Genomic DNA, 25107 nt, shown 5'->3' with positions numbered 1-25107 from the left:
CTCTAAGAATAACTCAGTACATCTTAGAACAGTTATAAAGCAGCAGGAAGTTTCTGCCCCTCACCCCAAATATTTGATATCGTAAGATACTTCCTCTTCACTGCCCATCCTGCCTTTGCTCATGGAATGAGAAGGTGAATTGTATGGGACTTGAGTTCTCCAATATCACATTAGAGTTGGAACTGAAACATCTAAACCCAGGAATTCCTGACAGTTTTACAGTCTGCACTCAGGGCTGGAATGGCCAGGCAGAGTCAGCCTGGATGACCAGCACACTGCTGCATCTTCCCTACAAGAATGGTTTTGGTTTGTTCCTGAGCCAGCACCACAGGAATGGTACCTCAGGGCTCTATGGGCATCTGACAGAGCTCCCAGTATCCCAGTATTCCAGTGTGATGAGCACCCCGTGCTCTCAGTGCACAGCTCCAGGCCAGGCAACCCCTTGCCAGTGGAACAGTTGTGTTCCCTGCTTCCCACCTATGCCTGCACAGGAGCGAAAGCAAAGAGGCCCCTGCAGCTTCCACAATGGAAGGAAGGGCTCAAGTACAGGTGACTTTTCAATTCTCCCAGTAACCAAATATTGTAAAAGATCTGACACCCCAAAGGAGACATCACCTCAACAGCACAGGATCTGGAAAAGCAAGTGAGGTGACCATTATGAAGGACAGGATCTCTTGCCAGTGATTACCTCCTGTGCCACAGTTTTCACCTTGCAATAGCCTCTCAGCCACAGACTGCTTGTTCCCAGGGACTCCAGCATATTTGCTGTAGGAGAGCTGCAGGAGCAGTGTCTTGGATAATTCTCTGTGTATGAACTCAGCCCTTACCCAGACTCAGTGAGTGCTGACAGCTCTTTTCTGAACCATCCTCCCACTTTCAGAGCCCCACAGCCCCCTCAGGGTACCTGCCCAGCTACTGGTGGTCAATACCCAGCACAGCTGGGGCAGACATCCCTGCAGGGCACGGGAGCTACCAGAGCCTGGCCTGGCTCCCATGTGCTGACACCAGTCAGCCTGTGCTTGACCATTAGCTGAAATCCAGAGCAAACCACTGCAGAAGCTGCAATAGCTGTGCAAATCAGAATATACACGAGGGATTTTCAGCACATAAATTAAATGCTTTTTTGGCTAAGCACACTCACAAGCCCTGGCACATAATAACTGTGATGGATGCCACAAAAACAGCTGAAGGAGGAGTGAGAATGCGAGTTATAGAATGTGTACTGTGGTCAGGTGCTGTGAATTTAAATCCAGTCTATCAGAGACTACAGTGGGCAGCAGCTTGTGTCTGTGTGGCTGCCTCCTTGCTCCCACCATTTGCCTGCTTTGTGCTTCCAGATGCCAGGTCCTTTGTGGCCTCCCATAAACACTCACAGCGCAGCAGCAGCCTGAGCCCTGCTTTGCAGTATCCATGGCTCAGGAAACAAGAGCCTACATTTAACTGCTTAGGTGCAGCAGGATCTGGCATTGATGAAAAGTCACCCTGTATTATCAAAGAGATAACCGCACAAACCTCTGATATCTTTACCAATTCCCAAAAAAAGATTACCAAGTCTGGGCCACAACAGGTTATCCTGTCAGGGTAGAAAAGCCCTCAGGTGCCCTGTACCTGCACTGTTCTCTGGACTGCTTTGGGGGATACAGATGGAATGCAGCTTTGGCAAGGGACCAACACACACATCCTCCCTTGCCCCTTACCTGTAGATTTTTCGGTAGAACAAGTCACACCAATATATTCTGTTTGTTGACACCTCCACATCCAGCGCCACCACGTTCTTCAGCATGGGAATGATACGGGAATAGTCCCTTTTCACCAGGTCTATTTTACGGACCTCGTGGCGATTGGTGAAGATCAGGTACGGGCTCTTGCCTACCACAGAAAATCAGCACATTTGTCACTTCAGCAGCTGTCCCAAGGGCTGGATTCAGCTTTCATTTGTCAAACAACAATGGAATTATCAGTCATTGATGGCTGTGTTTGTACTGAAGCTTTACACCACACTGGAAGCAAGTGGAAACTTGCTCCAGAGGCAGGGCTATCAAACGCAGGCACCCCTGTGGTCCCTGGACACACACTGGCACTTGGACAGCCTCTGGGGAATGGCCTCATCTTCAGTTCATTTCAGCACAAAATCCTGGGCCAGATTTTGGTGACTTACAGCTGGGAGGGTGGAGGGCTGGCTCAGCTACCCTGTTTTAATCGGGATGTTTTCTTTCTTTCAATACTACTACCACAAAATGTTTTTGCTGCACTGTTTTCAATAACACCTGTCAAGAGACTTTCTTTTCTAGTTTCAGCTTCAAACAGCCAAGTAGTGACTGCAATCTTGCTCTGTACACTGTTAAAATATTCTGATCTGCATGATCAGTAGTTCTTGCCTAGGGACGCATCTGCTGTTGCTGCAGCAGCTCTGTGCTGCTCACAGTGAAATTTCTTTGCTTGATTTGCCTGTTTCCTTTTGTTTCCGTTCCCCTGCCTCAGCCCTGTGAGCGTGTTTTCCTATTGGAGCTGTGCTGTTGAGCAAGCAGAGTTTTCGTGCCTGTGGCGTTGTCTTACCTACAGCTTTGCAGTTCTTGGACAGGGTGTCCATCTCGTATCCTTCGTAGCACTCACATTTGTAGTCTCCCTTGTAATTAATGCAGATCTGGCTACAAGCGTCTGGATTCTCACATTCATCTATGTCTGAAAGGAGTGTTTGAAACCCATCAATAACTTGAAATCAAACCATCTGTGATGGAGCAATGCTCAAGTGAATATAATCACGTCTCTCTATGGTGAAACACAAGGGACTGCTGTTTGCATGTCAATTACCTCCACACGTTTTTTTATCCAGAAGCTTGTATCCAGGCGGGCATTCGCACTCGTAACCGATCTTCAAATCTTTGCATATGTGCGAGCAGCCACCGTTGTTCATCGAGCATTCATTAACACCTGCAGGGGATACACAGATCACCTATGACAAATGGGGGCTTTTAGTTGTGAGATCGAATAAGATTAAGAGATTTCCTCAGAAATTTTCCCATTTCTGTCAGTTTTGGTACTGGCCCTATAGAGCACGGGTGCCTTCAGAGACAGGAAGCCTCCACTGTATCACTATCTTACTCTTTATTATTCCAAACCAACACTGGGGGATCATTTGGACTCAAAGCTGGTGGCTGAATGAATGGGGAGCCCTGGGGATACAGCGAATGTGAGTCTCTGCATCTCATCCCTTCAGAGAGCCGCTGCTTTGAGCTGTTCTGCCACATGTGAGAAACTTCCAAGGGACCTAAGGGCTCTCACCAGCATACTCCTCCTTCCCCATGCGCTGGTGCATGTTGACTTTTCTGAACAGTCTCTCTGAGCTTTAATAATTCATGCTGGGGGACTATCATCTCCCAGGGGCCAGCTATTTTGAAATACTCTACTATTTTCCCATCTAGCTCCAAGGAATGATCTATGTGAAATATTCCAGAAAACACCGAAGTGCAGTCTGTCAGAGATACTCCATTAGCACTGAGATACAGTCCTCCCACAAACACGTCCCCCACAACAGTCTTTGCTGGCACCCCCAGCAGTCCCAGTGTGCAATTTACAAAGCAACAGCCCCCATCCTCTCCTGGGGCCTTTTCTAATCCACCTCTCCGATCCTGCTCTCAAGTGCTGAAATGAAAAACAGATTAAATGGATTCTTGAAAGTAGAACTGAATGAGAGATTGGGAAAAGCTGGTTTCCTGTCAGAGAAAACATTTCTTCTTGTTGTAATTGACCTACAAAAGGTGAAGAGAAAGTTCTCTCCTTAAAGAAGACTGCTGAACAGGAGTTGTGGGATTTCAGGGACAGTGGACTCACCAGAACAAGGAAAACAGATTTGCTCCAGTCTATAATGCCATTTAAAGGCAAATTTTTCATTTAACTTTTACTTCTTTCTTCCTTGCACACTGCAGGAGAGCAGCACAGCAAAGCCATTAAACCATTGCTCTTGGAAGAAAATGGAAACAACCACAACCCAATTAAGTCAGTAAGACAGGGAAAATACCATGCCAGAAGGAATCCATCTCAGCTCTGGGATGCTTTCACCTTCCTAGCAGGGACATACAGAGATATCAACACATAATTAATGGAGCAAGTTCACCAGCCTCCGAAAAGGTGTCCACAGTGCCACTGTGTGTTGTCACTGTTCAGTGACATTTATGGACAGAAATCTCCTACTCCTACACTTGCACAGGTCTGCAGCAAATTGGGTCAACATGCACAACTGCTCTCTGCAAAATACTACAAAGGCTCTTTTGATTAACAAGGCAACTCTCACTCAGGTGATTCCTGTGGTTTCTGAGGTGCTCTGTGGAATGGATTTAGGGGCTGTAAATCAAGTGCTGGTTCACTTGCTGCACTTGTCAAGAGGAGCTGAGGAGGAGCCAGGCAGGAGCATCCTGGGCAGCTGCTGCTCTTCACCCAAACCTCAGCAGTATATTCCCTGCCTGACTAAAATAGCCAAGTGTTGTCCTGCCTTCTGCAGGGGGACTCTCAGAGGGCACTGCAGAGTTTAGCATGGCCAGACAGACACACTGAGCTGGGGAGTGTGTCCTGCACCTCTGCCTCCTGTGGGGATAACCTGTGTGTGGGCATTGCAGTCACAGCACTGTGCCCTTTGAGAAACACCTTCCCCTGGGGGCTCTTCTCTGCTTCCCAACTCAGACAACACCCCATTGCCAGCCCAGGGCTGCACCAATCATGGCACCATGATGCTGGGTGGAGCACCAGCCCAGCTGTGCCACTGCCCAGTCTCCTATGACAAACAGGGCTGCCAGCTCTGTTGGGAGACCTCCACAGACAGACACTGCAACACCCACTCAGAGAAACAGGGAGATGTGGATTAGTGGAAGAAAGCAAGGGCACACTGGAAGCATGAGGTAGGAGCATCTTCACTAGGCATGCACACACTCTTCCTTGTCTAAAACAGGGAGAGACTGACAGTTCTTCCTGAACAGGAGTTATTTAAGGGGCAGCCACTGAGCTGCATGATGTCATGGAAGGAGATGCCTGTTGGAGACATCTCTGCACTGGGGAGAACAACAAATGTGTTTGAGTAATGCTGCAGATTGGGGCTGGTGCCCACAATGTCTGGTGGGAAAGGCAAGAGAGGGCTGTCCTATGGAGAAGGGCATAGGTCTGTGGCCTGGGCTCTGTTCCCCTGGCTCCACCATCCCCAACTCTCCTGGCATTCCCACAGCCCAGAGCTGGCAGGACGTTGCAGGGAGCAGCCTGCTGTCATTGCTGAGGGAAGCAGCAACAACATGTACAACCCAGAAATGGCTGAAGTCCTCTCTGAGGGATTGCTGCCACTCTCCATGTTTTCACCTTCAAAGCATGTTCCCAGTGCTATATTTTTATGGTGTTATCATCATCTTAGAATTCAAAGATAATTTAGGCAATGAAGCTAAATAAACTAGTCTGTGTTGTGGAGGACACTAGTAATTGGGGAGAGGGGGAATTCCTCATTCTTAGTCCCATGCTCAGTTCATACATCCCTCCAAGAATAAAAACTGAGTGGAGAAGGGCACAGTTCAAACTTACAGATGATCAGACTAAGCTACTAATTATATTCATATGAAGGGTGATGAGAGAATAAAGGCAAGGAAAGAGGAGCAGAGTGAGAAATAGCATTAGCAGCTACATGTGGTTACACTCAAAGCTGTGAGCACCAGATGGAGAAGAGGGGAAGCAGTTACAACAGGAGCAACACGTAGAAGGCAAGTACTGTACCACATTCTTTCAGAGGCTCGTCAGACCAGTCCCTGCAGTCTCTATGTGAATCGCACACTTTGCCTCCGTCAATGCACTCTCCACTCTTACACTGAAACTTGCTGGGACTTTCACATGCTGACTCTGTCATGTTGGGCAAGAGAGGAAAGCAACTAAGTTAGATGAGGCTCGTGACAACAAACAGGCTGACCTAAAGCTCAGGAGGGCATCATTAGCAGAAATGGGATGGAATTAAGCAAATGAACATTGAGCCTGAGCATCATGCAAAGAACTTTGCAAGCCATGCAGTCTGCCTGGTCACAACAATCATCTCTCCCAAGCGATCCCACTGCCAGAATGGCTTAAAACTGTACAGAAAGCAGCTTGGCATGGCCCAGAGGAGCAGCACAGGCCTCTTCCCTTTCCAGAGGCCACACAGCCCAGGCAGATTTACCCCATGGAGTAGGAGGAGCATCTGTACCCACCTTGGACACAGCCGGCCTCATCGCTGTCGTCAGGACAGTCGTGCACCTTGTCACACTGCTTTGCTCCATGGATACAGGTCCCATCACCGCACTGAAATTCATCTGGCTGGCAGGTCACCAGAGCTTTAAGACAACACATTCAAGCATCAGCCCCACAGAACTCAGTCATTGGTGTGGTACCCATTAGCCACGTTCCTCTGACACTGCTGGGCTGCATCCTCTGTCAGCAAATGTCAGAGTATTGGCTGTTTCCACCAAAGCAACAGAGGCAGCAGCTGCCTCTGCCACTGTTCTCCTGTGCCCCTCTGCTGTCCCAGATCACCCTCTAAACCCTTGGGCAAACAGCATCAAAGCCCATATGAGGACACCCAGTCAAAACGAACCCAGTGCCGGCAGTGAAGCTTCTCAGGTGACACAGAACAAAGCAAGCAGGCAGCAAAACTCCCAGCAGTGTGGCAGCTCTGGGGCTGCAGTCTGTGTGAGGCCAGGCTGCTTTCCAGCTGGGAGTGTACAGTGACACTGTGTAGGCAAAGGCAACTGCTCCTCAGCTCTCCTTCCTTCAGAAAAAATTACATTTCAGATACATTTCAAAACATGTTTGGGCTAAAGCCCAGGAAAGAGACCTGTAGTGACTCTGCCAAAGCAGCGTGGTCACAGCAGGGATAAAGGCAGCAACGAGACACAATCATCAGATTACCAAATGCCCATGAGCCAACAGCCCACTGGAAGGCAGAAGAGCTCCACTGCACTGTGATGTTTCTTGGGGTTTCCAGCTCTAAACACCTCCACAATATCAGCCCAGTTTTCATGCCTGAAATTCATTTGTCCAGGTCAGATTATAACACTCAGATCTGACAAACAGCAAAGTTGGGGAAAAATATAAACCAGACTCCTGCACAGACCATGCTAAAAGCAGTCATATATCCCTTCCCAAATTACAATGAATGAGAGACCTCCCTAGCTGGGACCAGCCCTGTGCTGACACAGGGTTCAGGCAGCCTGGCAAAACAGGCTCCTCATTCCTGGACATGTTTTGCAGCTTCTTTCTGAGGGGCCCATCGGATGTGTTCTTAAAATCCTATTAAGGCAGCACACCCTGGAGAGTTCCTGATTCCAGCCTTTCCATCACATGACTGTGTCCTGGTATGGGCTGACAGAAAATCACTGCTTCTGAGCAGTGAGGGGAGGCCAGCACTGGTGTTACTACATGGGAGGTGAGAGCTGTCTGCAGACTGCTCTGGACAATTTGACAAACTGGTTCTAATATAAAAATGAGTAATTTCAGATAACCCAGGAAGAGCTGCAGACATGAAGTGAGCCAGCATCAACACCATAAAGTGTCAGTTGCACAAAGACTCCACATTATTGGTGATTGCATCCCACAGGATGCAGGATCCAGGTTCATGGCTGCTTCACTGGACTAGTTCTAGTGCATCTTCAGCGAGCAAAAGGCATCACAGACAGGAAAAGCCTCAACTACAGGGCTGGAGGGAGAAGGGAGAAATCCTGTCATTAGAAATACACAGTATTCACAAGAGGAAAGTTTGGAAATAGCACTGCTCCTTGGAGAGGAAAGCCATATGCACTATATTCATAAAAGCTGCAAAGTGAGAAAAAAAATCCCAAGTAATAAGCACAGTTATAGGAGCAGCTGTGCTGCCACGTTTCAGCTAATAAACCCAGGCACAGGAATGGGAAGCCTCAGTGGGACATCTGGGACAGCAGCTCCAAACTAAGCACATGGGATCTGCTGCTCTGCCAAATGCAGAAAAATGAAGGAGGGAAAGAAACTAAGCTGTGGTCTGGGAGAGTCACAGAGCACAGGTCTGGAAGTGGCACCAAGAGCTCCTGCAGGGAGGCAGAGCCACTTCTACTCAAACTATTCCTGGCATGTTCAGCCTCCTGCCTGGGGAAGCCCTGACCATGGAGAAAGCACCCTGCTCAACAGGAAACCTGACTTCTGCCAAGCTAAACCTTGGCCACTGCAAGGCTTTTCAGTTGTCTCACTGAAAATTCCTTTGCCACAATTATTTATTGTCTTCACCCCTAACTTGAAAACCAGTTTGCTTCACCTTTTCTGTAGCAACTTCTGTGTGTGGAGGTAGGATAGGATGATCCTCCATTTCTGACTGTAAATATTAACCCTCACAAAGTGTAACATGTAATTAAAGGAATGGGGTTTTGTCTTTTCTGGAGCAGAAACAGGTCTCCAGTTTATCAAGTAAATCTGTGTGACAACAGCTACAGATTTGGAAGATGGCTGCTATAAAACCTATAATTGTCTTAAACTGTAATCTTCAAAGCTCTTCTAAAAAGCAGTTATAGCTAAATGCTAAAACCAAAAATGTTTCTAATCCTAAAACTAATTAAAATTAGGAGAATTTTGTAGGAATTGCAAAGACAATGCTGCACAAGCACCAAAAGACTGAGAGAAAAATGACAGCACAATTCTTAGCTCAGTTGCTACAGAGACTGCAAAACACAGATGTGGGGCTGTACTGCACTGCACAAAACTTTGCTTCAAGAAGAGACAGAAGTTTGGAGACCAGGCTGGGTTTCCTGGCTCAGTTCTCACTCCACCAGAGCTGTAGAAGTTCAGACCTTTGAGGAGCAGCCCCTGATTCTCTTAACAGACAGTAGAAAAGGCAGATACAGTAACAGCTCTTACTGATTTCAAAGGCACTAAAATGCATGTATGGCATTTCTAATTTTTGCTGCATTTCTCAGGAGAATTCCCTATTATCCTGAAGTTGAGGCATTAACCCATCTCAGCCCCACTGGCAGAGCTGACAGCAGGTTCCCATTAAGGCCATTCTCAAGGAAAAGCAATAACTCAAGAAGAGGGAAAAGCTGTGCTGTTTATTTGCACAAGATATTCAGAAAATCGCTGAGCCTAATTTGGAAGGCTTAAATCAGTGAAATCTCAGTAGTTTTACAGCCATCTCCTCAGCAAATCAAATACAAAACTAATTACCAAAGCCCTGCTAAATTAACAGGCCTCCTCAAAGAGACACACTTCCCATTCACAAATCCTGGGCACAAAGCTGCATCGCCCAAATTCAGCAGGTCTATTCCAGACTCCAAACCTGAGCCTCAGTTTCTTCTGGTTTCTGTCTTCTTTTCCTTCCTCCCAAAGAAAATCCCAACATTTGCAAAATGCATCAATCCCATTTTATAGATGGAGAGACAGAGGCAGGAAAGTGTGAGGTCAGGTCTCAAGGGGTCTGTTTTCTTGCTGTCAGTTGTAAGCATTATTTATTCTCCCTCCTGGATGCCTTAATGCAAGTTGCAAAGGACATTTTAAAATATAACCATTCCAGATTTGGAGACTAATAAATCTAACCTAATGTTCATTTTATAAATATACATATATACATATTTGAATATATATGCTATGGAAAAAACCCCAGCCACCCAATGTTCTCGCACAGCCTTCCTGAAATGACTCATTCCTTCCCATTTATTGCTGTCTCGTTGCCAAAACCTGTTCACCAATTGTCACCCTTCATTTCTATTCCACTCATTTACCAATCCAAAATGTTTATAACAAATGATGGTTGATGGCCTCATGACTTTTTTTAAAATCATTAGTTCATATGCACAAACCCCATATGATCCCCATTTGCAAGACAAGATGTAGTGGTGGGATCTGCAGTTTAATCAAGTCCAGCCAAGGGGCCCATGTGCCATCCTTGTTGCTAAGGGGACAGAGCTGTGTCACACACCTGTAACTCTCTGCATGTCCCATGGCTCTGATCTCAAACAGAGAATTTCTGCAGAGGAAAATAATCAGAAAGGTCCCTAAACTCTACAGTCCAACAGACGAGCAGTGACGCTGAGTTTCCAGAGCTCCCAAATGTCCCTTACTGCAGGCAGGTGCACCCCAGCAACAGCTGCATTTAGGATGGGGAAGCAACATTAATTTTGGCTCTGACCCAGCCAACACATCAGCTACACGAGCACTCGGTGCTCAAGGCCTCTCTTGGCTGCTGCCTCAGAGAATCCCATCCGTGCAGCATGGACAGCTGTGGGCTCACACACTGCTGTGGCACTGGCTGCAACCAGAACCAGGCACTGTGTGCAGAGGAGCACTGAGGTAGCTAAAACAATGGGGCTTTGAATCCACTGTTTCCCAGTGCACAGGACTGAAGGCAGCACGATCAGCTCACATCCTTGTTTCTCCCAGGTAGACAAACTGCACATTCTGTTGGATTGAGACTTTCTGGAAAGAGACCCTCGTTGTGCTACATCTCCACTAGTCAGAATTCTCTCAAGTCTCTTCTGCCACATTTCCCCCTTTCTCCACTGGTTGTCAGCACCGTGCTGTGCTGCAGCGGTGTCCAGCTGTTCCTGGGAGCTGCCTCTGGAAGTGCTGCTGGCTGAGGCTGCTCTGCAGCTCAGGGAGGCTGGTGGAGCTGTGCTCCTTCGGGCCTCACAGCTGGGCAGTTTGAGCTCAGCTGGACATGGCTGGTGCCTGTCACACCAAGGAGAGAAGCTGGGGAACAGTGGGCCCTCTGCCTCTGGAAGGTACATGGGCACAGTCCCACTCCTCTCACCCAGCAGAATGTCAAAATAAGTGGGGCCTGTAAAAGACTTAAAACATTTCAAGTTGAGCAGGGATTGAAATTTAAGAGGCATTTCATCAGAAAGAACCATCAGTGAGCTGCTCCCCTCTTTCTGCACTTGGCAATAGAAGGGAGCTCACCTTTCCTCTCCTGAGCTGTCCAAATTCAGCCATCCTCTCAGGCTGCTGTCACTGCAGGGAATGCATCCCGTGGGGCAGAGATCAGTTCTGCTGGAGTCTCCTATACCAGACACCAGTTCTTCACCTTTGTTTGTAACATGGCCCTGGCCACTGCCTCCTGATTTGCAGGGGACACAGGTACAGGACTGCCCACGGGAGGTCTTAGAATGAAAACAGGCACCAAGGCTGCCCCAGCCAGCAGTGCCCATCTCCAGCAGATGTGCTTCTGCATGGCCTTCCTGAAACAGAGCCAGGAACCAACTTTGTCTCCTGACTCCACAGTCCCCGTGGTCCTTCAGACCCTGGCAGAACTGCCTGGGTGCCTGCTGCCCAAGAGCTCTGTCAGCAACTTCAGCACCTTCTTGGAGATGAAGGAAAAGACAGCCTACCTAATCCACCCCTCCTTGGGAGGGGCTGACAGCCGTGTACCCAGCAGCCAGAGCTGCTCTCTTCCTAACAAAACGTTTTTGGCTTCTGTTCAGCTCTTGCCTCTCTTAAAAGAGTCCTTGGCAATTTTAAAAGCACAGCAGCTCCAGGGTAACCTGTGGCTCATCCCTCTGCTCTCCTGCAGTGCAAGTGGTGTCTAGGATTCACTACATCCTTCTCTTGTTAAAGAGAGAATGAATTTACACCTGCTTCTCTGTCTGGAAGGAAGTCTGATGCCCAGCTCCTTGAAGGGCTCTCCCACACTGCTGCTCACCAGCCTGGCCTTGGTGTTGTCACAGGTATGAAAGGATGGTGCTGGCAAAAGTGATACATTTTCTTAGATACCTTGCAAAAATCCCTGGGTTTGCAGCTGGTTGCTGCCTTCTTCCCCAGAGGTGGCCCAATGTCAGAGCTGCTAAATATAAACAGCTATGTAAATATTTAATTCCAATCTTGTCATTATGAATATTCTAGCAAAACATTTTGCTCTTGTTTTCTTCTCTCTCCCTCCTCAGGTAAGTGACCAGCTTGAACAGTTTAGTGGCTAAAAATGGATGAAACATTCAAAATACCACACATACCAACACCAGCTTGTTAAATGCATGAAGCCAGCGGAAAAGAAATCCATTATTTATTAGCTCTGTGCCTTTATCAAGCCAAACTCAAAATGCATGTCAAACTGGATTATTCAGAGGTACTTCTCTTGACTGCCTTGTTCAGTATACTCCAACTTCAGAGGCAGAAAAGGAATTATTTTTTCTGCTGATCATATATTCCCTTTAGCATGGCAGCTTCTAACCTCCAGGCTGTGACCCCACCATGCAGCCTGAGGGCTTTGAACATTTTTTCCACTTTTCACTCCTTGTCTTTCTAGTGAAACAGAACTCTTCTGAGGCACGGTACCATCCAACAGCTCTTACACCTCCTCTGTGGATTCTGAAGGAAAAAGCACAGAAGGAGTGTGGAATACCCCTGACCCTGCTGGGCTGGGCACCCAGCCATGTCATGTGGGACACAAGCGCTCCTTGTCTGGCCCAGCTGCTGCTCAGACATCAAAGCCTTTCCTTCAGACACAGCCCCCAGCAGCCTCCTGGCCCTTCCAGCCCAGCCCAGGGAGCCTCGGCCCTGCCCCTGCAGACACTCACGGCAGTCCTGCTCATCAGACTTGTCCTTGCAGTCCTCGTCCCCGTCACACTTCCAGTTGAGGTGGATGCACTCGCCGTTCCCGCACTGGAACTCGTGGGCCGCGCACGTGTTGAGCGCCTTGGCGTCGTAGCCGCACTTCTCCATGGACTCGTCCGACTGATCCTCGCAGTCGGGCTGGTTGTCGCACACCCACAGCTCCGGGATGCACACGCTGTTGTTGCACTGGAACTCGCTGGGGTTGCAGGTCAGAGGGGAGCACTTCCTTTCATCGCTGCCATCCCCGCAGTCGTTGTCGCCGTCACACACGAAGATGATGGAGATGCACGACTTGTTACTGCACTGGAACTCATTGGGCGAACAGGCTTGGGAATAAAAACAAACAGGTAAGCTGGGAGGTCTCCAACCCAGCCCTCACCAGTGGCCCAGCTTTAGCACGTTAGGGATGTCCGAGGGCAAAGGCATTACCAGGGCTGTCCTACCCCAAAACATTTCTCCCAATGGTTACCACACGGCAAGGAGCTGGTGAGGCCACAGCGCTCCTCAGCTGTGCCTCAGGATGCATCCTCTAGGGACCGGGCAGCCCTGGAGAAGGAGGGGCAGCAGGGCTGTGGGAACTGCGGGACAGCGCTGTCCTGGCACTGAGGAGCAGCAGGGGAGCCCCGGGCGGGAGCAGCAGCAGCAGCACGGAATGGGAATGGGAACAGGAATGGGAATGGGAACAGGAATGGGAACAGGAATGGGAATGGGAAGGTTGCAGGGAGAGGCTGGGCTGTGCTGGCAGCGCCGGGGCTCTGCTTGGCTCCACGCTGACATTACCAGCTTCCTGACTTTCATAAGCACAGAATCAGGTTTCAGGATTTCACAGTATGGCTGGTTTTGGACATATTAAGTGGGATGTGTAGGGTAAATATTTAGTGAGTCGAGCATCAATTTAGCTGCAATCTGCCAGTAAGGCCCTTTACAACACGCTGAATGCCTTCCCTGGAAATCACAACTCAACATTAACATACAAATGAGGCGCTTGTCAGATCGAAGCTGAGTGGAGCACTCTCCTCTACAAGCCTAATGGACAGCTGAACCAGAGATGCCTGCTCAAATTAAACTTTCAGGTACTCCAGCAAAGTGCAGTTCGAAGTCACTTTATTCCATCAAGGCACAGGGGAATCAAAACCATGGAAGAAATTCTCTGTAAGTACTTTGAGGTAGTTATGTACAAAAGAATTCTTCTGTAATTTCAGCCCTCTACAGGGAAGTTATGGCTTTGATAAATTACAAGTACAATAAATATAAATGCATATAAATTACAATAAGCTTTTTTTTTTCATTGTACTTGGGAATTTTTTTTGCCTTCAGAAGCAGAACTACTTACTGCCATATCTGCAGAGCCCCTACACTAGATCACACAGTTTAGATGGTACCAATCACTGCAATGGCAATTGCACCTGGAGAGCAGCAGAATAATCTCTCTAAAAAACCTGTCATATCCCAAATTTCAGCCAGTGACAGGAACCCAGTGGGATTCTACTGCAATATTATGTCTGATTTATGCCTGGGAATAAAGCTGTATTTATCCAGCATTTAAGAACCTGTTCACTTGCACAGATGCCTAATTGCATTCTGTCTGGCAAACTCACTGGGCTCTGCCTGATAACCTAAGCAGCCTCTCATTTTACATCAGAACACGAACATACACACACACGCACATATATGTTTATATCTATACATATCTATACACCTCTCCCCTCCTGCCCTGTGCTCTGTCCCATTTAGCCCCAGGTTCTCCAGATGTTAGAGCACAGCAATCCACCTAATTAGAAGAGAAGGAGGATTGCCTTCCTTGCTGCAATGCTGCCATGCACTGGCCAGGACCCAGGCTCTCTCCAGCAGGGAGAAATGTTAAAGAGAATCTCAGCTGCCCCACTTGACACCAATCATGGAATGCAACAGAGCGAGGCACCACAGGAGCTGCTCGGCTCCTTCTGCACTTGGTAGAGGATTTTAGATACTGAGATGCCTTCAACAGGCACCTGTACCTTGCAACAGCCACAATTTCTCCTCTCCAAACAGGAGGAACTAATACTAGGAGGTGAACCTTTCTCATAAGGACTTGAAATACAAGCACAGTCTGGTGGAAAAGCATTTAAAAACCTTCCTCTTTTTCATGGCAAACTTGAGACCATTAAAATGCTCTAAATATTACCCAAATTCTGCTCTATATCTCCATTCAGCAGATTTCTCTATCCTTACCCCATGACTAGAAATCATCTATTGGCCCTACTGATGGGTATCCAGCTATAACTTAACACTGTCTTCAGAGGAGCCATTACACGGAACTGCATCTGGAATATTCCTCCATAAAGTGGAAATTCAAGGTAACAGAATCTTACCAATCTATTTTGAAATGATTGTGGGAAAACAGGAATATTTCAATGGCTATGAATAGTTTCTGTAACAGATAAAGTCTGAGAAGAAGAAATTGCTTTTCTGGCATTATTTTGATGAATCTCAGAAACAGATCAGAGAGCAAAATCTTGCCTAGTTCTTTGATCCTTAATGTTTGGGCAAGATTGTAATGATTTGCACATTCCAAATGTGCATAAATTTCCTTTCCACCAATTGTAATGAACACCTCTTTTTCCCCTTGTTGTTTTCCTGGTCCCACCTCCACCCCTCCTCCTGTTTGTACAGGTTTCCCTTCAGAAATCTGCTGCATTGGCAAATTAGCGACTGAGAAACACAGAGTGGGATACAGACAATGGAAGTTTGCATAAAAGCTCCTCCTCTGCACCTACAAGTCCCAGTACAGATACAAAATTACTGATAGTCACAGCCAGAAAGTAGAAGCAGTTCAGCTTTTGTAACCTCTCATGAGGACTTTCTCAGTGAAGACTAAGAATTGCTAGCTAGAAAATTGCATGGTCATGATTATTTTATTTCTTTTTAAAAATTAAGTCCAGTGTGATGCCAGCACCAGAGACTACAAGCTCTCTCTCCACGAACCAGCACAGCAGGCTGGCTGTTGCTAACTCCCCTCTGGGCATCCAGCAGTTCCTTCTGGGTCACACCTGCCCCCAGCAGAGCTCCATCCACCCTTCCCCATGCCCTGCTGCTGCCATGGCAGGGCAGACAGTGTCCCAAGGGCCCTGACCCTTCCCTCATCCTCCCTGGCAGGCAGGGTGGGGAGCAGAGCTGTGCCCGTCCTGCGGCACCGCCTGGCACCAAGAGCCCGATAAATAAACACCACAATTATCTCACCCAGCACCTGGAGAGATGGGCACGGGGCAGGAAAGCCCCGGGGACAGTTTACTTCACATCCCCTTGCATGAATCTGTCAGGGTACCTCGCAGTCCCGTCACTACAGGATTTCATTGCCCCCAGAGCATTTCAGCAGAGAATGTGCCAGCAGTAATTAAATGATCGCTGGGGTATTTTTTGACTCCAGCAATTTGTTTGCATCCTCCAAATGTGCTGCCTATCTTATTGTAGGCTGATTCACTTAAGACCAAGGAATCAAATAATAATTTGCTTTCTTTAGCACAAAAGAAATTAATAAATGTTGTACTCTAAGGTGCAAAACCTACTTCAAACATGAGCGATCCCAATAGAAATCTTGGAAATGTTTGTAAAGATGTGTTTAACCAACAGTCTTCAAAGCATAACTACAACAGCAGTTTACTGTAGAGCACTGTAATGTTAAAAGGTTCTTCACAGTTTCAGGAAGTAAAATATCACACATAAATGATTATGTAGAGGTGATTTTGCCTATAGACAAAACACACCAGAGGTATTCTGCATTAATTTTTGCCCTGTGCTTTGTGCCAGTCTGTAGAGCACAACTGTCACAGTTTTTGCCTCACAGCCTGCAGCTGCACTCTTTGTCACATCTCTTGAGGAGAGTAGAGCAGAAGCAGCCTTGGGATAGAGGAAGTTAAAAATAATAAAATAACAGAAGATCTGAGAGATTGCAGTTGTGGAGTTAGTGTTTCGGTCTGGCTTCGTTCTCTTTTGCCCAGAGCCAGGATTTAACCAGAGGCTTTAGTGAAGTCTGGTACAGCAGAGACACTCTTAGCTCAGGCATGGCACCAAAAAATTCAGAAAATTCTGCCACATGCTTTTTAAGTGCTTTTAGGAAAAAGCAGAATGCTCTCAAGATGTAGAATTCTCTAAAAATACAGAGTGCTCATTAAAACATTGTCATTTCAAAAATACATATATTTGTACATAACATTTCTACAATGGACAACTCTACCAAGCATGGATCCTCAAATCTAGATAAAATTGAAAAAATGAAATAAATGGTGTGTCCATCATTGCCAGGAGCTGGGAATTATGTACAATTGGACTATAACTGCTGTCATTGCTAATCTCTAATTAAAGATTTTATAGCTTTTCAGTAAGACTCAGGTATTTAATTCATTTCTCCTCCAAAAGAGCCATTTCCACTTGAAATTACATGAATGGCTTAAATAATGATAATTATTTGGTAAGATTTGTGGTGAAGTGGATAGCAGCAATTATCCACTGATGCTGAAGACAAGAAGATAAGATGAATTATTACACTGTATTTTTCTGACACTGTCCCCAAAGCAACTTTAAAAATGTGTTTGAAAATTTATGTTTGTTTAAATCTGATAATGGATCTTCTAAAGCAGGCAAAGGATGATTTGTGCATACCAATATTTGCATCAGGGAGGGAGAGATCTGCTGCTTATTCATGGCTGCTTCAACACTGGCAGGGAAGGCTGCTGGCCTTGAGAAACTCTCCAAAGCTCGGAGATTTAGGATTTGAGTTCTGCAGGGCTGAGGGGTGGAATTCCTGAGCTCCATCTGCCCAGGTGTTCTGCCCCAAGTGCAAGCCCAGCTCCCCCAGCCCCCAGGAACCAATCTCTGAGCTGGGCCATGGATAAGGAGGTCACAGAGTGCAGACAGGGTAGATTATGTTGGAACTCCCAGTTACCAGCACTGTCAGCATGTTAGTTTTGCTTAACTAGTATTTATTTTCAGGTTTAATTCTGTCTAAATTATTTATTTTGCCTGCAGTCAATTGCTTACCAAATACCTGAATATTTCATACAGATCTTCTGTCAAATGCCAGTCTTTAAAGCACAGATTCATGCCTGGAAGGACAAGTTTCCCATGGAAAGCTGCCCTCCAGGAAGGACAGCAAAGGAGATGGAGGTAAATGAAGATGACCTTGAAGCTCATTGCTCTGAAAAAATGACAGGCCTCCCATGGAGGGAATAATGCAGCGGAATTGCAGCCTCACTCCCACCAGTGGTTGTTGCCATGGTGATTGATACCGAAAAGCCCATCTAGATGGAGGCTGCAGCAGGAATAGTAATTCCTGATATTGTTCAAGGCACTAATGGAGTAAGGAGCCGTCTCACGCACTCCTGCAAATTAATATTTGCGTGTGCTGGCTGCCTTTGTCACGCGCTGCCCTCAAACACAAATCAGTCATTTTCCCATTCTCTGCAGCAGTATTTGCATAGTATTAGTTAATTATAACCCAGCAACCAGATGCCAAAGCCCCTGCTGACAAATAATAGTTGGTTCAAAAATGTATTTGGTGATTTAGAATGTATTTCCTGAGATTCATATATTCATTCCAAGTGGTTTAATTATCTGGAAATAGAATTAATTATGACCCCAAATTTACAGAGAGAAGCAGTTTATGTACCAAGGTATGCACACTCTGCACACTGTCTTTAATTTTACATATGTGCAATAAGATTGCAACTCCTACCTGCGGTCTCCTCAATTTTCCTTCAAACCAGGAAAGGGTTAGGAAGTTTATCAGATGTTCTTCTGGCTAAATGACTGAAAATGACCTCAAAATAAGAACAAGTGAATCCAGTGTAGAGGGTTTAAGGGTAAAATAAAGCAGCTTGAAAGACAAAAATGGATGGTCAGAATACCAAAGGTTAATACTGTCCTGCTTTTGTGACCATCCAAGACACCCCACAGGGGTCTCATGAGGATAAAGACATTATTATTACTCTTTTATATTCTGACTGGAATATAATCAGCTGAATCAGATTGGAGATGTTCAGTACTAGCCAAAATTTAACTGGAAAGCAAATGTGCTGTGAAGGGTCTAGTGAATTTCTTTCCTGACTTTGAAAATTGGAGCCAGTACAGGACAAGCTCACTCCTATTCCCTTAGACATGACTTGCTTATTAAAATGGCAATTTTACATATTATACCAATTTGGCAAATCCCTCAGAAACATCTGATAACAGCCATTAAACTAACATCTGCTCTAATATTATCACACAAAATTCTGTATTTCTGAGGAATATATGAATGTTCAGCAAGCAGAACAGGCATTCCTGAGCAGGGCTTCATCCTGGGACAGTGCACACAAATCCCACATTACTGCCCACACACAGACCTCTTGGATTCAGCAGGACTCCCTGTGGTTATGAATTTTCTGCACAGGATTTCTGTGCACGACCTTTTCTACACACCCACGATTTAATTTTGCCATTGTGGAGTTTAAATCACAGACACTTTGCCAGGAAAAGCCAATCCATGGGTGTCACCTTCCACCCACTGGGCAGATTCCCACTCCCTGCTCATCTGCTGACACAGACACGACGTGCCTCTTTTCCCCACTGTTTTCTTTATGCCCAGCTCAGGAGAGACTTCATCAGAATCCTAAAAGCTACACTCCAATCACATTGGCAAATGACAGCACAATTGGGTTTATTCTTAGGAAATGGGGGAAAGGCAAGGAACCCCAGCCCATGGCTCCACAGCCATGTCACTGGCCTGCCACTTTCTCCTTACCCTTCCTAAGCACAGGGATAGTTCCAGTTTAACCAGTGGAGAGCTGAGCCATTGCCACAGAGTCAGTCAAGTCATTTATCAGCTGCTGCCATAACTAAGCAGGGAGTCCTGGAGGTTGCTGACTCACAGGTTTGAAGTCACCTGAGCAGTGAGGGACAAAGCAGAGCTCACATTGCAAGCAGTGAGGTCAGTGCCCCATAACATTTCCACTTGCACTAATTTACTTTGCTTGATGGGAACTGTCTGTAAGAGGAGATATTGCTTAGTGCAGTTTGCTTCACTGCTGAACATCACTGCATTTGGAACATGCACTATTAACTCTTGTGGAGCACACACAAAACAAGGCAAGGCTGAGAGCTTTGCTTCTCATCTCCTCAGTTTACCCAACCATGTCTCACATTTGTCTAGGAACAGTGATCCAAAGTGAGCTGGAAAGTAGGTTCAATAACAATTAAAAGATGCTTTTGAAATAAAATGGTTTGCAAGACAACTGATCTGAAGAGAGAAGTAAAAAACAGAAGCACTGTGGATGCAAGAAGGCAATTGGCAGAATTTTGTATAGCCCCATTCAAGGTTATGAATGTAAGCACATCCTATAACGACCAAGTCCATAAGCACAAGACCCCTGTGGTGATTTTGGGAGGGGGAGAGACTGACAGATTGCTCAGGAAACAACCAGCCCCTGACTGTTTTCAGTTATGTGATAATTAGGGGGCACAGCTATTATGTGGTGTAGGCAATGTACCTATGTACCTACAGCTCCAGCAAAGAATGACAATCATTTCTCAAAAAACAGGATTAGATTTTCTACTCAAATGGAAAATTTAATCACTGAGTGACACTCACTGCAATTAAACCTGTAAGGGTCGTGTGCTGACTGTGTTCACATTAACAGCAATGAGATTTCCATGCACTAGGATTTGCCTTGCAGTTTCTATGATTTGGGAATAGAAAGCAGCACTTTCCTGGATTTGGGCTGAGATGAAGACTCACATGCTCAACATGTGCAATTATTTTAAAGTTATTGGAACAAAGAAGGGTAATGAAGTGGTGTTTATTGTGAACTAAACCTTTCTCATTACATTTTATCTAATGAACAAATTTCTTTGCAATGTAAAAGCAAAGTTAATCCAACCCTTATATCATCCTCTATGAAAAGAATATTTCAGCCACTAAGATGACTTTCAGATCAGTTTTATCTGTTAATATGACTCATAAACCAACTTTTTTTTCCCCCTCTTGCATCAAACATGACATGGTCCTCTTCTGCGTAGGACTGTGCTTAGTTCAGGCTACTGATTTTGATTTAGCCTTCAGATCATATGCTCAGGAAGCAGAACTGTTAATTAGTGTAACACATATGTACTGGTGGCCACTGCAGGATGCAACTCCTACCCACATATCTGCCATCCTAGCATCATCACTGGCAAGATTTCCCTGAATAAAACTAAACAGATTCTTGCTTTTTGGATGAATAGGCTCAAAATTATAGCTGCATTCTTATGAAGAAAGCACTTCAGGGACATGAAATACAATTGTATTTGGCAATAAGAGATGTAATTCCTTGACTGTTTCAACTCCAGGAGCTCTAACTGTTGAAAGACAGACTATCCAAAAGATAAACATAATTACAGGCCAATTCTTGCTCCTCTGCCAGTATCATGTGAGATTGGAAAGAAGAATCAGAGCCAATGTCTCCAGCTAAAGTGCAGAAAGCACCAGGACAAAGCTTGTGTGGGTGTGCACAGGTATCCTGCAGCCGAGCACTATTAAGCTTTAGTTTTAATTACCCACAAATCTTTGTATAAAAGCAGCTGTTTCACAGCCCTCTTCCAGAGCCCTGCGAACAATGATCCTTTGGGGTGTGAAGGATGTGTCTGTGTGGGGGTGTGTGTGCTCGTGCTGTTCTCTGCATCCCCCTTTTCCCCTCTCACTCCCTCAGAGCAACGCTGAAGTACCACTGCTGCATTGTCTTGTTTTCAGATTGTGTTTTCATCTGCTCTGCTTTAGAGAATGAATTATTCATGGAACACTGATAGGGACAATTTCTCTGTGAGGAGGATCAGCACGGGGCCACCCCCAAAGCCCCGCTCGGTGCTGGAAGCTCCATTTGCAGATGTGCCACACACCTTCCTTTGCAAAGCTCAGCTCAAGAGCCAGCAGCAGGGAAGGCAAAGCCATTGTGCCCTCATCCTCTGCAGGCAGAGCCCTGGCACAGCTTGGGCCACGGCTTTGGGGTTTAATTCTGGACTTACACCGTGACTGTCTTACCTCTAACCTAAGTCCACACACTGTTGAATTGTGTTTAATTACAAAGAGCATCCAATATATTAAAAATGCAGCTACCTTCACTTTTCCTGTCAGCATGCAATTAAAAGTAACTCCCAATCTCTTTTCCTTCTTGCCATTTTGTTCTGAAGGAACTCAGGACAAATATGATTACGGGCTGAGATTTTTCCTAAATAACAATGGGGATTTTTCTGCAAATTACTACTGCTTTTGAAGGAGCTCTAATACTTTAAGCAGTGATAAAGTGGCAGCTGTACATGTTTAATTTCTGAGAGCCATGGCATAATGCACAAGCATTAATCCCTCCAGCTGTCCAGTAATTAAACATCATGTAAAGCCCAGAGGATATCATTGCTGTGCTACCTTATCTTATTTATGAAGGACTTGCATTTGTTAAATCTAGCAATTCTTTTTTTCCTTCTTGGAAATAATTGTAAATTCTTCCACCATGGCAAGTGCACTGAAGCTACAACTACCCTCTATAAAATGCCAGGAATTTCAGACCAGTCATGTTTCTTTTCATCACACACTAAAATAATGAATAATGATAGTGGAGAAGTATTTCTTTTACAGGCATGACTGTGATGCTATGGGCTTTAACCCTGTCAAAATTGGTGGGTTTCTCAGGGAGAATGCATGGCAAAATCTGATCCTTTGGGTTTGATGTCCCTCTGAGGTAACTGAGGGACAGCACATAATGAATGTTAATTCATTAACAGGCAGTGAACAGAACTAACTTTGACAAAAGCACACATTAATCCAACTACAATGAAAGATAAAATCAGTGCTACATTATCACCAAGTTAGAAGGTCTCAGTAGGATCAGTGGAGATCTGGAATGGACTGGATCAGTGTGGTCAAATCCCAGTAAGGAGCACTGGAAGTGACTCATACGAAATACAGGTACCTTTGGCTCATGCAAAATACAGGTACCTTCTACTGCACAAAAAAGAAAAGAGTGCTGGGACAACATGATGCTCTTTATAGTTACAGGACAATGATAAAAGATGATAAAACACTTTAACTGTCAATAGAAAGGTCACTTCATGTGAGTGTAGGTGCAGGAGCAGAGTGGGGGAAGGTGACTTTAAATCAGCTTTGCAGCTTCCCTCCTTCAGCTGGTTCATCACCAGGTGGATCTGCTGGAGGGATGAACAGCTTTAGTCTGCTTTAAATTCTGCCTTCAGCCAGTAGTTCTCAGCTGACATCAGGGCTGTTAACCAGGGCACTGGCAAGAGCTGACTCAAAGTTTTCTGCACTTGGACCTTCCAAGAAAAGCACCCCTCACTTGGAGGGGCTGCTGCTTTTTTGGAGAGTAACACATGAGCCTGGAGCTGTGCCAGGAGAAGTGGGAAGTTCACCTCCTTCTTGAGGATCCTGCAAATGATCTATTTACATGGCAAAGCCTGTGAGCTGCCATGGCAAGGACACACGGTTCCAGCTCAGCACACCTGTGCTTTACTGTGGTTTCCCTTATGAATTTAAAAAGCCTTTATCCAGTTTGTTCACTTTTAATCTGGCATATCATGATATCATAAGGCTGAAAATCTAGAACTAATTCTGAGATACATGGTCAGCAATGAAAAGCCTGAAGACCAGGGTCCAAAAGAAGATGCTCTGGGTGACAAAGTTGTCACTGGCATGAGGCTCCTGCAGGAATTCCTGGCTCTCACCTCAGCCAGCTGCACAAGGTTAGTGTGAGTATGTCCACTGCCTGCAAATTCCCCATGATCACTGTCTCTGTGCTATGCCAGCTGCACAAGGTTAGTGTGAGTATGTCCACTGTCTGCAAAAGTTCCTCATGATCACTGTGCTACAGTTTAGGAGGATACACCATGGATAAATAGCTTATTCTGCTATCAATATGACAATGAATTCATCATTTCACTGCATCCAACTGTTGGGAAAGGGGAAACTGGTGCACTTCCAACTCCTCATTGCAAGACACAATTTCCATATTGAGTGCAAGCAGTGCTTCAGGTGAGAACCAGTGACACAGCCAGAAGAGATGGGAGCAGAGCCTTGTTCTCTGTGAGCATCCCAGAGTCCTCTCAGGAGGGACATGTGTGCACTGAAGGGCTTCTGTGCCATTTCAGCTGGTACAGGATGGCAGCTCTCTCTTCCAAAGGCACTCTCAAGTGCTCTCTGCATTCCTGAGCAGCTGACAAAACACTGCTTACTGTCCCTCTCAGCAGAGATTTAACAAGTTCTGCTTAGTTAGCCAAGTCCAGACAGACCCCAAGTTGTGTTGCTTTAATTACAGCCTCTCCCATTTAATTTCTCTTTTAGTCTCAGTAAACACATTCCTAAGCTTCTCCAATCCATTGTGACAAAGGTTGGGTGCACTGGGAGCAGAAAACCTTCACCAGGGAAATAAGAAGACTGCCAGCACCTCCAAGCCAGCAAATTCAAGGATACTAACCCTGACCTATGACTACAACACACCTGGTATTGTGAAGACTCAAATTACTTCTGCTCCAAAAACTGAAAAATAAGGTTTTTATTTTTACATAGTCTTATTTTAAAAAGGCAGACGTTTGCATTTTCAAAAATTGTTTGTGGACTGGAAGTCAGTAGTGTTCTTAAAGCCTGTCTGTTGGAAGTCAATTATTTAGGCAGACAGGCACTTAACTACTTATGTGCAAGGATTAATACCTGCAATTAACCCCTGGTGCAACTACAGCCTGTGCAGACACACATCTGGATCCCTGATCACTGGTGCTTTATCCACTGCAGGTGAAAGAATTTGCAGTTTCCATTGCTTCCTTGACAAGTTCTTCCACAGGGTGAAAATCACACCATCGTCTCCTCATTCAGCTTCTCTACTTTTGTCCCCAAGTCTCTGAACAGCTGCTTTGTCCCCCTAATGTCTGCACTGGATACATTTCACATGGATTCAAAAGGCAATGATATCATCCCGAGAGAAAAATCCAGCGAGAATTACAAGGTTCAGAGCAGTAGCTGGAAAGGAAACAGCTGGACAACTACATAATACACCTGCACTGTTCCTACAGTTTAGATGATTGCACACCATAATCTTTACTGTCCTCTCCTGCAGGAGATCCTCCCTTAACTTGGCTGTGAACATTCTGACACAGGGACAGGTTCTTGCACAGCCTCAGCACAGCCAAGCTTTGCTCCAGGACACCAGCACAATTCTGTTACTGGTACAAACTACCAATGCAGAAATGCAGGTATAAATAAGGTTCATAAACTCCATATTAAATCCTCTTGAAGAATTATAAATCTAAGAGCCAGTTATTCCTATCCAAATGCAAGAGTATACACAGTTAAAATATTTTTGAAGTGTCACATGAGGTTGCAGTAGTAGCTTTATTAACATGGATTTAGAAAGAGCTTAGGGGTTTTTCTTCTGAATGCCCTCACTCACACCATCTTCAAGTCATCATCCACTTGTTTATTGCACATGCAGGCTCTCACCACAGAAATTATTCTGAGCACAGATAAATCCCCTTCCAAACATTTATCCAGCAAGATGT

At 45.7% G+C, this 25107-nt stretch overlaps 1 protein-coding gene across 2 annotated transcripts in view; it reads right to left on the bottom strand.

The window, feature by feature from the left end:
• The window catches only part of LRP8 (LDL receptor related protein 8), a 169637-nt gene that overhangs the window by 9671 nt on the left and 134859 nt on the right, over window positions 1-25107 (bottom strand). The window contains exons 5-10 of one of the 2 annotated variants that reach the window (XM_041421447.1): window positions 12525-12887; window positions 6210-6332; window positions 5746-5868; window positions 2812-2931; window positions 2557-2682; window positions 1698-1869 (exon numbers count right to left, since the gene is read on the bottom strand). In XM_041421447.1, the coding sequence (XP_041277381.1) occupies window positions 1698-1869; window positions 2557-2682; window positions 2812-2931; window positions 5746-5868; window positions 6210-6332; window positions 12525-12887 (1027 nt within the window). The remainder of the gene's footprint in view (window positions 1-1697; window positions 1870-2556; window positions 2683-2811; window positions 2932-5745; window positions 5869-6209; window positions 6333-12524; window positions 12888-25107) is intronic. The other variant, XM_041421448.1, reaches the window with a different exon arrangement.

Source organism: Onychostruthus taczanowskii, unplaced genomic scaffold (assembly GCF_017590055.1).
Source record: "Onychostruthus taczanowskii isolate IOZ18803 unplaced genomic scaffold, ASM1759005v1 scaffold7, whole genome shotgun sequence".
Classification (NCBI taxonomy): Eukaryota; Metazoa; Chordata; class Aves; order Passeriformes; family Passeridae; genus Onychostruthus; species Onychostruthus taczanowskii.
This window is presented reverse-complemented; position numbering and strand designations above follow the sequence as displayed.